Genomic DNA, 12,872 nt, shown 5'->3' on the forward strand with positions numbered 1-12,872 from the left:
GTCTTAGGCAATCTAAGAACAAAATCCATATTGATGTTAGTCCAAGGTTTCTCGAGAACAATAATAGGTGTATACAAACCAGTATTTTGACTCACTCCCTTTGCAACTTCAAAAATTCCACAACTCTTTACAAATTTCTAAACATCCTTATGCATTTGTGGCCAATAATACTTCTCTTTCAGCAAACTCAATGTCTTATCAATTCCAAAATGTCCAGCTGATCCACCACTATGATTTTTCTTAAACAAATTCAACCTCATAGAGCTTCTAGGAATACACAACTAAATACCTTTAAACAACATACCTTCTTGGATGAAATACTCATCATACTTACTTATGTGATCTGTCAGATTTGGTGCTCTGCACTCTCTCCATGCCTCAGAAAAATCAAGATCAACATCATACAACTCTTTTATCTCATCAAAACCAAGAACTTCAACCTTTATTTCAGTTAACAAAGAATTTCTTCTACTCAATGCATCAACAACTCTATTAGTAACTCCACTCTTATGCTTGATCACAAATGTAAAACTCTGCAAGTACTCAAACCACTTCATGTGTCTCTGATTCAATTTATGTTGACTTCCCAAGTATTATCACTAATAGATTTGGCATCAATTTGCGATGGCTATGTGTTGCAATTACGATAGCAATGTGTCACCATTGTGACAGACATAGACATCGTAGTTATTTAGTCACAATTTATGATGTCTACCCTTGCCGTCACATTTGCGACACCTATCCATCATAATGCAGCCACCTTGTTGTCCCGTCATCCTCGTCACAATTCTTGTGTTTTTCGTCGCAATTGCGACGGGGTTGCCATCATACCTACAACAACCCCGTCACAATTGGAGGGTAGGTGTGACGGCAACTGCGTCACAATTATTGTGTTTTTTGTCACAATTGCGATGCCAACCCCTCCAATTGCGTCGAGGTTACTGTAGGTGCGATGGCAATGCCGTCGCAATTGCGACGGTTGAAGGATTAAAACAAAAAAAAATAATTTCGTGCTTTAAGCTGTCCTTCAATTGATATTTGGATGCCTTTATTGAGGGTTTATCCAGTAGGACTAGTGCTGCTTCCATAGGCAAGCCATGCATTATGCTAGAAAGGGTTGAGTGTACTTTGTCTCAAAATGAAGCTCTCTTTAGCCTGGAACTGGATTGCTCAAACTATCTACCAGTGCCATGTTTTGCCTGTGATAGGAAAATGTACAAGATAGAAAATAAAATGTAAAATCCATTGGAACAGGTTGAAGAGATCAATAAGGTAAACTCACTCACCTATACAATTCTGATGATTTATAGATTTCACTAAAGTTGACACCTAGACAGTGCTCTTCTGACATAGAAGTTACTTCCAGCATCCACGCAGCTAGATTATAACCTTCCTTGATCTGTGGAACCCCCTCAATGGCCTACATGAATCATTTTCAATTAGCTGAAACATATATGATGATTGCAACTAGTGCTTGACTCTTAAGCTCAACGTATTGAGAATGTTTGCTAAAAGCTTAGTGGTCAACACTATCCGGCATGACCAATTCCTTGTATATAAAATCAACTTCCTATTGGTTCTTGTACAATAAACTATGACTACTTACAACTCCAAAATTCAAACTGCTCATCAAAAAGTACCAGATTCAGATCTAAATCTCTCAACAGAATAAAATCGTAGTGGATGGCATCTTACTGAAAAATATTCTATAAGTTTGTTAGAATTCTGACCAAGTGGACCTGCATAGATAAGCTGACCTCCTCGCTTCATTAAGAATAGCTGCAACATATTTCATTTAGCTTTAAGAAGATGCCAATTTCAAATGCTTCACAAAGCTATTTTAAGAAAACCAAATCTTTACCTCGTCAAATACCTCGAAGATATCAATACTGGGCTGATGGATTGTGCAAACAATAGTTCTCCTCATGTCAACCAGATTCATCTTGTTAAAGTCTTTTTATGTAACCTGCAATAGTTATATATTCTACAAGAAAAGTGTGCAAGATATAGTGCAATAATTATATGTTTACTACAGTGAAATGTTTGTAAATAATGGGAAAAAAATTGTCATGTGTGAAAGTTATGATGGTGTTACGATGGTATTTTTTTTGGAGGATGGGTGTGTTTTCACAAAAAAATATCAAACATGTATTTATGATATGCAGTATTTCAAAATTATGCATAAGGGCAAAGAAATACATTGCATTAGCTCAGAACTAGAATGTATTTAACTTCTAAGTCAAACCCTCAAAATCAATCAAAAACTACAAAAGGTAAATGCCAAGCAACAAAGAAACACTTGTCAGATGAGCCAGTAAGGCTGGCTGCTATGATGTACGATCCATGAGGGGGTTGTAGTTCTTAATGAAAAAATCTAGCTTTGTTTGAACTCCTAATTTGGTTCAGTTGTTCCACATCAAATACATCAGCAATTACAAAGACTCTCAATTAATTATTTTAGCATTAATTGGTGCCATAGAATTATGAGACTGCTAATGTCCCAAAAATTTTCAACCAATTTTTTTTTAGTACAATTTTACCTATAAAAGCCATGGGACCAGCTGATTTATGAGTCTCTTGAACTTCTTAGCAGTTTAAGTGGCTCCCCTCTCTTCATGGGACTATACCCTAAGTAGTTGTGATTTCTGCATAGGGGTATAAAAACTTGTTTTTGTTTGTTTTTTACAGTATTCACTAAGATGATTTGCCTACAAATGACACAAGAAGCTACAAAAATGATGTTACTTCTATTTTTGAAATGAAAATTGTGTGTGAAAGATCTGCATAGCTTTTTGACAGTTTGTGGTAATTTTGCTCATATATTTGAGTACCTCAAGGAGGCACAAAATGCTCATTAGGCTTCACAAGTTTTGTTTACCATCTTTTATGATTCAGAAGAACCAACGTTGTGCAATTTGAAAGCTAAATTCATAATAAAGTGCTCTCAATTGATCCATTTCTACTCAGCTTATATAGGCAATGGTGATGTAATAGCAATCACAAACAGTGAGATGGAAAGGAGAAATGTTGTGCTTATTGTGACGGGCCAAACAAAATGAATTGCTAGTGATGTGTTTGCGTTTGAAAAGAATCACTGTGTTTTTAGATGAAGAGCTTGTGGAGTTCTTGTCAGATTTGGAGGCAAGAAGTCAACAAGTTTGATTTTCCTCCTTACTAGCATAGGGCCTCTTAGAGTACTCTACGATTACAGATCATGCAGTGGAAATGATTTGCATAGGGCCTCTTAGAGCACTCTACGATTACTAATCATAATTGCAATTTGTCTATGTTGATGGAGAATTTTATTTTGGTGAAGACAAAGACAATATTCAAGCATTGCTGGTACTAGATGATCGACCTCATACTTAAAACAATAACAACCACAAAACTGTATATTGGGATGGTACATAATGAAATATTCTGGATTTATTTTGTTCTTAGCTCCTCATCTCAAGCCGTAATTTTTGGAGGACATATTGACTTTTATATATCCAATGACTTATATGAATAAAACAATAATTATATATCTCACAAAGGTAGAAGTATAATGAAGTGTGATACTAATAAGGCACTGAGACTGAAAAGTTAATTATTTTGGGTGACCCATTTGCTAGGTGAACCAAATAAAGGAGCTGTGTGGTGGGACAAATGCCACAAATAAGACCTCATTCAATTAAGAGGATCGTGGCTATGATGTGCCAACACAATGGATAAAATTGCTAATCATTGACACAAATTCTCATTTATAAAATCCTTAAAGTTACCTTGACATAGCAGTAGTGAATATGCAGGGGGAGCAATTACTATCCTTTGGGGAGCTTCTAATCTGCTTGCAAGGGATTGCATAAGATTGATAAAGCAATATTATATTGTTGACTGAACTGTTGACATCTTTGCATTTACAAGGAGTTGGGAATGAAAATACACATCCATTCATACAAGTACTCTAGGATTCACATATCAATATCAATGGGATGGAAATAATTTTAGATTTCAAATATAAATTTTAAATGCTCTATCTTGGAAAAGTATAAGGTGTGGATATGTGTGAATGAGTAAGAGTGCATAGTGTGTGTGAAATAAAAAAGAAGACCAATGGAGCACAACACATGCTAGAATCACAATATAATATGGGAGTATAGACAGTATATCCAAATTATTGGACAAATTGGCTTAAGGGAATGTTACCAAGAGATGGGATGCATCGATTGGAGATTAAGGGCATGCATAAATATTTTCGTGAAAGAGAGTGTATGTGATATAAAATAGAATACTACAACAATAACGGATAATATGGCTAATCCAAGATGATTTGATTATGTGGTATTTGTAAGACCCATTAGGAAGAGCCAAACCATCTTATCAAACTATCAATATGGCTAGTCTCTCATTCTACATACTACGACATTAACCCTTCCTGATATGTGTAACCCTTGTACTTATGAAGTCCTTGCATAGCCATTGGAGTTCAAACGTTGTACTATGAATTGATATAAGAGTGGTGATCTCTTATGAAGCATTGGAGTTTATGAGTGTATCACAACCTATATGGAGAATTAACACACATTCGTGTGTTTTGGGTAAGGGTGGTTATTTGAGTATCTTATTGAGCTTCACTTTGTTTTGAGAATAGTTTAATATTCTCTACTAAACAGGGCCAACCACATGAAGGTGGAAGCTCATTTGGCCCCACCCCCTCCCCCTAACATCACTCTACATTCCCCGTTAACATCTAACATTCATTCATTCTTTCAACCATTAATAAAATGTAACATTCAATCAATATCACATGATAACATTCAATCAATATCCATGATAACATTCATTAACACATTAGATTCGTTAACATGCAACATTCATCAATATTCTGCATTAACACATAATTCATGAACATTCATTAGCACATAATTAAATTCATTGAGACATAAAATACAGTCATTATCAATTAAGGTATGTAGTGACAATAATTTATTTTTTTTCTTTCTATTTCTTTTTTCTATGTAAGCTCTAAGAGGAGCATCAGTGTCATCATCAATTCCCCCCTCATCAGTTGTTCTGTTCTCTGTTCTTGATGATCTCAAATTCCTATGCTATTGCAAAGGGGGGTCCTCTGCAATAACAAATAAAAGAGTTAAATTTAAAATAATTTATTATAATTGTTACAAGTATTTAATTATTTTAAATAACATAACTGTGTCTCTTTACCTGATCTGACCACATCATTTTGTCTGGACTCAATGTCAACACGGTCATGAACATCGACCCCTCGATCCTCTATAGCTGCTATACAAAATGTTACGTTAATCCAAACACCAATTGCAATTACATATAAAAAATTTAATAGCAAATGTATACCTCCACCACTGGGATGCACATCATGCGAACCTTCGACATCCATAGATTGTGTAGAAGGATTGTCAGGCTGCATTCCAACATCCTACGCATTGCTATCATTGCTTGCTTAAAACAGATATACTCACTTTATATTGGAACTTAACATCAAATAGACTAATTGGTAAAGTATTCAATTTGAAATAAATTTCATTTAGCTTATTTACCTGTGGTTGAGATGCATCAGTATTAGAACCTTCCACACTAATTTCAGCTCGTAGCCGTTCAGCCACGGCTCTATAGCCTTGTTGGAAGCCAATTCTCTTATCGTCTTCTGTGAGGCATCTCTTGAACTCTGAGCCCTGCATTTTTGCGTGGTATGGTGAATTTTACTTGCATTGTTTCATCAACCAATGGAGGGTAGTTAAAATATCAACAACAAATCATCTATATCCATCACAATATAATAGGAGAAAAATCGAGCAGTTTTGATGGAGCAATGTACTATATAAATGTTGTGTGTTTGTATGCTTTGCTTGTACCAACATATTTTCTCCAAATTCTTAAGTTGGGTAAGAGTTAGTTCAGCTCTTTGGAAATAAAAATGGCTGCAAGTGCTGCTGCATTCCCTCATTCTTTCAATCACTGCCTTTATTCTCAACTATTGGAGGAAAATTCAGTCAAGGGTGAGATTTTAAATAATGTCATATTAGTGAATCACAAGTTTTCTTCACTAATCTAGATTGCAGAGTCTTGACTTCAATTGTTGAATTGTTTATATTGAATATGAAAATCCACTACTGTTATTATATTCTATTGACCTATTTATAATTGATGAGCTAAATAAGGGAGTCCTAGCATTTCCCTTCACATTATATAAAAAATTTGATACAATTTTTCATTTACTAATACTTACAACTCTTGCTTGAAGTTTTGAAAAACCACTAGAGCCGAGCTTGTGTGTCCTGTGCTTTTCTAGTCTTGCCTTTGTTGCCTTTGATGTGTCAGGCAATCTATGAAAAGTTTGAAATATGTTAGATAGTATAAATATGGAGGTTAATTAGTACATAATTAGATTCTCAACAGTATCACATACCTTGCTGTACTCTCCACTGGTGTAATATTATTTTTCTTGTCAGCTTTATACTTTCCATCCAAAATCAGAGCCTGCCACTCAGCCTCAGGAACATAGGGTGGACGCTCATACCTGGCGTTATCCCGTAACTTTTTTTTGTACTGGTCCCTAATATACTTCAAACATAAACCAGCTTTTTCAAGGAGCTTGTTTCTCTCGAATGCACGAGGTCGAAAGAGTTGGGTCATGCTCTCTATAAGATCATCCTTCAATGGTTTGCGTTGGTGATTCCACCTTTTAAGTAAAAAAAAACATGTTAGACTCATAAATGAAGTGAAGCTACCTTTAATATAGTTCAAGAAATGGACAAAAAGGAAAACTATTATAGCAATGATATGAAATCAAAATAGTGGTTTGGGGTTTTAGTTAGGATATGATGTTCCACCAGGTACGCATGGTGGGCCCAAATATTCGCAAACACTCATCACCAAGTTTTCTCCAAAAAAGATCATTCCCTACAAAACAATCATGGGATCATTAGTCGATGAAGAGTGATCAAAAACTAAATTACTATTATATCACTATAGAATAATAATAACTTTAAAGTACTTGGAACTTTGGCTACTTTTAATGGAATGCCTTCATCGTCGCTGACGATCAATGTGACATCCTTCACCGTTCCCGTACTAGGAACATAGGAACATCCAGGAAATGATGTTGCAGGTCCTATTGCAAAAAGTTTCATAAGTTTCATAAGTCTTTGTCACGATCAAAGTATAAAAGAACAAATGATAATTGATGTTATAAAGTTGTAAAAAAGAAACTGTTTGTTGCTGTCATAAGAGAGAAAAAGAGGGATTTGTGTACCAGCAGATGGTGCAACAGTCGATGCATGTAAGCTGCGTGTTGCTGACTCAGTAGTTGGAAAGAGATTTGTGGTTGACAAAAGAAAAGAAAATTTTCTTATAGTAAGAAAAATTTTGTTGTGCTGCACAGGGTACCAAAAAAATAGTGTATAATATCTTTTTCTTTACTTGGCTTTCAATTCAGCATGAGAGCCTTTAATAGAAAAGTCAAGTTGATAACATATATATAATTTTTCCATAACTAGATTTTATTTTGACCAGGTTGGGCCAGGTGATCTTGTGGAGATCTCTGGAATATTTCTTCCTATGCCTTACACAGGCTTTCGAGCCATGCGAGCAGGTTTGGTGGCTGATACATACTTGGAAACGATGTCAATTACTCATTTCAAGAAAAGATACGAGGAGTGAGTTTTAGCTTTTCGTATGTCATTAAATTATCTCTTTCTTGTTTTGTAAGGACTTCTATTTTTCCAGACATGATCCTCATTTCATATAAGAAATACCATCAGTGAAGCTATATCACACTTTATGCTAGGACCAATAGGGGAATAGTAAAAATAGATTTGATCAAATGTCAAAATCATTCCTAATAGAAAAAGTGATTACATTTTTAGGCAGTAGGATGGTTTAACTACTATATTCATTAATAACTGAAAAATTGTTTACAAGGCTTGTATATGAGCTAACCTTGGTTATTGACACATTAACATCAGCTATAATGACATTAAGCAGTATTTTTGAATTACTTAAACTTCTCTTGGCCTAGTATTTTGGTGGAAACATTTTCTTGTTGATTTGAAGGCTAATAGGTCTATTAGTATGGCAGCTTAAACTTGCATGGACTAATTCAGTTGTCTTGATAGGGTTCAAACTTAGATATTGATCTTATTGTTTTCGCATGTTGCAAATTTTGATAATAAGCTCGTGACATTGAAAAGTCTCAAACTTGATATGAGACTGGTTCTGACAGATCTCAACTTTTCATAATGAGCTTGTTATTTTGATTAATCTCAATCAGGGACTAGTTTTGCCCATTGCTGCAATTTGAAAAAATGACCAAACATCATTATCTAGTATGAGTAGCTAGCATGATTCTAGAGTAACTCTATATTATCAGTGAAGAAAATATCAAAAATCACAAATTGGGTACAATCAGTATGTTATGGAGGGACATGTCTCCAGTTAAATTTGCCACACAAGTTATCTAAATAGCCTTAAATAATTGGAGTAAATTAACGAGAACCAACATCATCATATTGTAACAGGTCAACAAATTAGTTTGATTAACTCCTTCCCTATCTTGTAAATGGAAGCATATTAAAAGTTCCTTCTTCCTCAATTCTCCCATCCTTTCTTGTCCCCACTTTTCTTCCTCGTGCCCTTCTGCACCCTGCAACCGCTTCTTAGGTTTGCCCATGTAAAACCTCTCCTCATCCATGCTCTGTTATAAGATTTTTTTATCTTTACGCTCTACTGTTGAAGAACAATCAGGTTTGACACTTTTAAAAATGTCTCTGCCCCTACCGAGACCATTGTGGGTTTGTGATCCATGTCCTGCTGCTCTTCAACTACTTCCTTGCACTCAAGCTTCTTGGGCATTTCAGTAACTATTTTTTTTCCCCACCAAATAAAGATGAGGGAAAGCCTTCCTCTGTGAAGTTGCTTGTTTTTGTTTTCTCTTTCTGGCACAATCTGTAGCCACGTGCTCTGTTTGAAAACATTTTTTGTTGTTTTGTCATAATCTAGCAGTTGCACCTAAATGCCTTGTGCAATTTTCAAATATGGATCTGCTGGATGAGCTTTTGCCATATCCATCTCAACTAGAATGCAAGCATAAATGGTATGAAGGATGCCTAAAGAGTCTTTGTCCATGTCTAAAAATCTAGCTAGGATGTTAGATGCCAAAAAGCCTCAAAAGAGGAAGATAAACTAGTATTGCAGGGAGTGAGTTAGAAGTCTAACCAGATATCTTGTCGAAGGATTTAGTGAGAAGGTTAAAAGGTGGGTACCAAGGATTCAACAATAATAGATGCTTATCCTCTTAGCTCCATTGATGCTCACACACAAATTTCTTCCCGTCTCACATATCCACCTCAAAAATCTCTCATGTCCAAGGGTAAAGTTGCATATCTCCTTCTAGAAAGGAGCTCCAACTCCAATATCTATTTGTTCAGTTCACCAAGGCCTGGCCAAAAACCTTTGAATCTCACTATCAATTCCATCTCTATAAAAAGCTTTTTGCAATTTAACCAAACACATTTTCCAAACCATTGAGATTTAGTACTTGCATAAGCAATCAATCTGTATTTGGACTAGGTCTATGATTTCAAGAACTATAATTGTACTTTTTTTCATAAGATGGAGCCTGTGAATTGCTGCCGAGCACACAAGTCAATAGTCACGTGGCCTTTCATTGGAACATTTTGGTAGATATTAATTGGTAATAAGATTTTGTGATTTATGTAACTGTAATCTTGTGTTATATCTTACCGATTTACCTTTTTTTTAAAATATTGTTTATTCCTTTGCACTCTAGGTATGTTCTGCAAGGTGATGAACAAGAACAAATCGAAAGGCTAGCTGAGGATGGGGACATTTACAACAAGCTTTCACGTTCTTTGGCTCCAAAAATATTTGGTCATGAGGATGTTAAGAAAGCTCTATTGCTTCTACTTGTGGGTGCTCCCACTAAGAAACTGAAGGATGGTATGAAGGTATGATTGATGAATTTCAAGTGGTAGCATCCCTGTAAGTTAAGATTATGAACTGTTCATTATTACAACTGATGGATTTCTATTATATTTCATGTATTCTTGGCTGGATAAGTTACCCTTGTTTTTGATGCAGTAGGTGTGACCTTAATAGTACAACTGGTTGTAGCTAGAGCCAAATATCTACCGACTCACATCAATTCCAATTGTTTCTACTCAAGGAACTATATAGCTAATTTTCATTGAATTCACAGATTAGGGGCGATTTTCATGTTTGCTTGATGGGAGATCCTGGAGTAGCAAAAAGTCAGCTATTGAAACACATGGTCAGTATGGCACCTCCTGGAGTTTACACCACTGGGCGAGGAAGCAGCGGTGTAGGTCTCATAGTTGCTGTTCAAAGGGACCCAGTTACAAATGAGATGGTTCTTGAGGGTGGTGCCCTGGTATGAGTAATTCAATGTATTGACTTGTTAATGGCATTGTAATTGTGGGTTGGGATGTTAGTCAAATGTTCTGTAAGGCTGATCGTGGAAGGCGTAGCTAATATCTGTATTTGGTACATATAGAGCTACTGAAGTAACATTTCAATTTTTTGTGGGATGAATCAGGTTCTTGCAAATATGGGTATATGTGCTATTGATGAATTTGACAAAATGGATGAGACAGACCGTACTGCTATTCATGAAGTGATGGAGCAATAGACTGTGAGTATTGCAAAGGCAGGCATAACAACCTCTTTAAATGCAAGAACTGTAGTTCTAGCTACTGCTAATCCTTCTTGGTATGAATTGAATCATTGATCTCTAATCTAGTTTAATGTCAAAATGAATTGTTAAATCTTAGATTCTTGAAACCTTCAGGCCAGTGTGAAGGGTATTTATGCTCAAATTCTATAAGAACAAGGGATTATTAATTTGAATTGCTGAATACATTTCATACCATTTCCAAATTAGCAGCATATTGAGTGACAAATTTGTTACAGTTTTTCCCCTTTTGATTGCTTCAATTTTGTTTCTTGTGATCTGACACTTGTAACTGCGACAGGGGTCGGTATGATCTCCGAAGAACTCCTGCAAAAAATATCAATCTTCCTCCAGCACTGCTTTCCCGTTTTGACTTAATGTGGCTGATACTTGACAAAGCTAACATGGATAGTGATTTGGAAATGGCTAGACACATCTTATATGTGCACCAAAAGTGCAAGCCACCTCCTTTGGGTTTTGCTCCTCTTGATTCATCCATACTGAGGTGAGTAATTGACTGATCCTTAGATTCTAATTCTTCAACTTACATACTATAATTTTGACTGCATTAATTACATTCTCACGAGTTATTTTCACCAGGGCATATATAGCAGCTGCAAGAAGAACAGTGCCTTCTGTACCCAAAGATTTAACAGAGTACATTGCCAGTGCATATGCTGCCATGAGGCAAGAGGAAGCACAGAGTGATGCGCCACATTCTTACACCATAGCAAGAACACTTTTAAGCATTCTTCTAATCTCAATGGTACTAAGATTCTAATAAATAGTACATTTGTGTAACCATATCACTTTTAAGCATTCTTCGAATCTCAATGGTACTAAGATTCTAATAAATAGTACATTTGTGTAACCATTTACAGTCTCTAAGATGACATTGTTTTTTTAATTTATGTTCATATACTTAAATAAGTTGATGTTTGGGTTTGTACATCATGACCTTTTTCCAAGACAAGAAGATTATGAAAGAAAATTGAAAGAGTGAGCTTATACAAGTTGTCTACCTATCCAGATTTTTCGATCTTCCTGTATCTATTCATCTCTAGCTCATTCTTGCAATTTTCTACCATTATCTTCATATTCTAACTTTCATTGTGTATGTTACTAAATTATATTGATTTTCGAAAGATTTCAACAGTTCCATAAAATATATTAATAGGTCAAATATCCTTGATGATTATTACGCATCTAAGATCTTTGACTGTACCATTATTATAACATCATATTGAATCTAGCAGTATGAAGGTAAGCTCTATGCATACGAAGAAGGATAAATGCATTTTTCGTAGAAAAAGATGAGTCACTAAAAATAAGTGATAGTTTTCATAAAGGTCTATATTGGTTGCAGGAAATAGGAACAAATAGAAAGAATGTGTATATGCATGAATTTTCAATGTATTGAGGAGCTTTACCTTTTCTACTTACATTTTCCATGTATATGCATGAATTTTCAATGCCCTGGCCCTCTCAATGCTGCTGAAGTGATCTCCCACGCGTGCGCCTTTCCTTTCACAAGAACCCTGTGTCGCGCAATTTCATGCAAATGAGGGTTTTTCATTTTTTTTTTCTCTTATATCCTGTTGGCATCACAATTGCGACGCTTGTCATCGCAATTGCAATGGAATTGGGCTAACATTGAAAAAAAAAGCCAAAAACACATTACCTTTTCTTGCCGTCGAAAATTAACGTCACAAATTGAGGTCTAATGTATTAGTGTGTAAAGCTTTATGATCAATTTACAACACAAACTCTTTAGGAATCAAATAATGTCTCCACTTCTTCAATGCTTGAACAATGCCATCAAATTCTTGATCATACACAAAATACTTCCTTTTAGCATCATTCAACTTTTCACTAAAGAAAGCAATAGGCTTACCTTCTTGACTTAATACAACTCCTATTGCATTACCACTTGCATCACATTCAGCTTGAAATACTTTGTTAAAGTTAGGTAAAGCCAATATAGGTAATTCAACAACCTTTTATTTCAAAGTCTCAAAACTCTTATTAGCACCATGTGTCCACTTGAATTCCTTTTTAACTCCCCTCATTTTCTTAGTCATAACATTACAAACAACACTAAAATTCTTTATAATTTTTTTGTAAAAACTAGCCAAACCATGAA

General features: G+C 35.3%; 1 protein-coding gene and 1 pseudogene across 1 annotated transcript; one reads left to right on the forward strand and one right to left on the reverse strand.

Annotated features, from left to right (window-relative positions):
* Window positions 1-1,150: 1,150 nt before the first annotated feature.
* Window positions 1,151-1,942, reverse strand: LOC149556737 (ABC transporter G family member 32-like). Its single transcript, XM_089829974.1, has 4 exons — window positions 1,862-1,942; window positions 1,696-1,779; window positions 1,287-1,420; window positions 1,151-1,199 (listed from the first exon to the last, which is right to left on the reverse strand). Exons 1-4 carry the CDS (start codon window positions 1,940-1,942, stop codon window positions 1,151-1,153), a joined length of 348 nt encoding a protein of 115 aa, XP_089686100.1.
* A 5,582-nt stretch (window positions 1,943-7,524) lies between these two features.
* LOC149556738 (DNA replication licensing factor MCM7-like) lies at window positions 7,525-11,510 on the forward strand (annotated as a pseudogene).
* The last annotated feature ends 1,362 nt before the right edge of the window (window positions 11,511-12,872 follow it).

The sequence above is a fragment of the Cupressus sempervirens genome, chromosome 5, assembly GCF_028749045.1.
Source record: "Cupressus sempervirens isolate cs-2001-9-10 chromosome 5, ASM2874904v1, whole genome shotgun sequence".
Classification (NCBI taxonomy): domain Eukaryota; kingdom Viridiplantae; phylum Streptophyta; class Pinopsida; order Cupressales; family Cupressaceae; genus Cupressus; species Cupressus sempervirens.

What these genes read in the sequence shown, in the direction of transcription:
- LOC149556737 (XM_089829974.1), bottom strand. Translation starts at nt 1,942, where the DNA reads ATGAATCTGGTTGACATGAGGAGAACTATTGTTTGCACAATCCATCAG. An exon ending in TCTTCGAGGTATTTGACGAG is followed by an intron (nt 1,780 to 1,861) that starts GTAAAGATTTGG and finishes AATATGTTGCAG; the next exon opens with CTATTCTTAATGAAGCGAGG. An exon ending in AACTTATAGAATATTTTTCA is followed by an intron (nt 1,421 to 1,695) that starts GTAAGATGCCAT and finishes TGATTCATGTAG; the next exon opens with GCCATTGAGGGGGTTCCACA.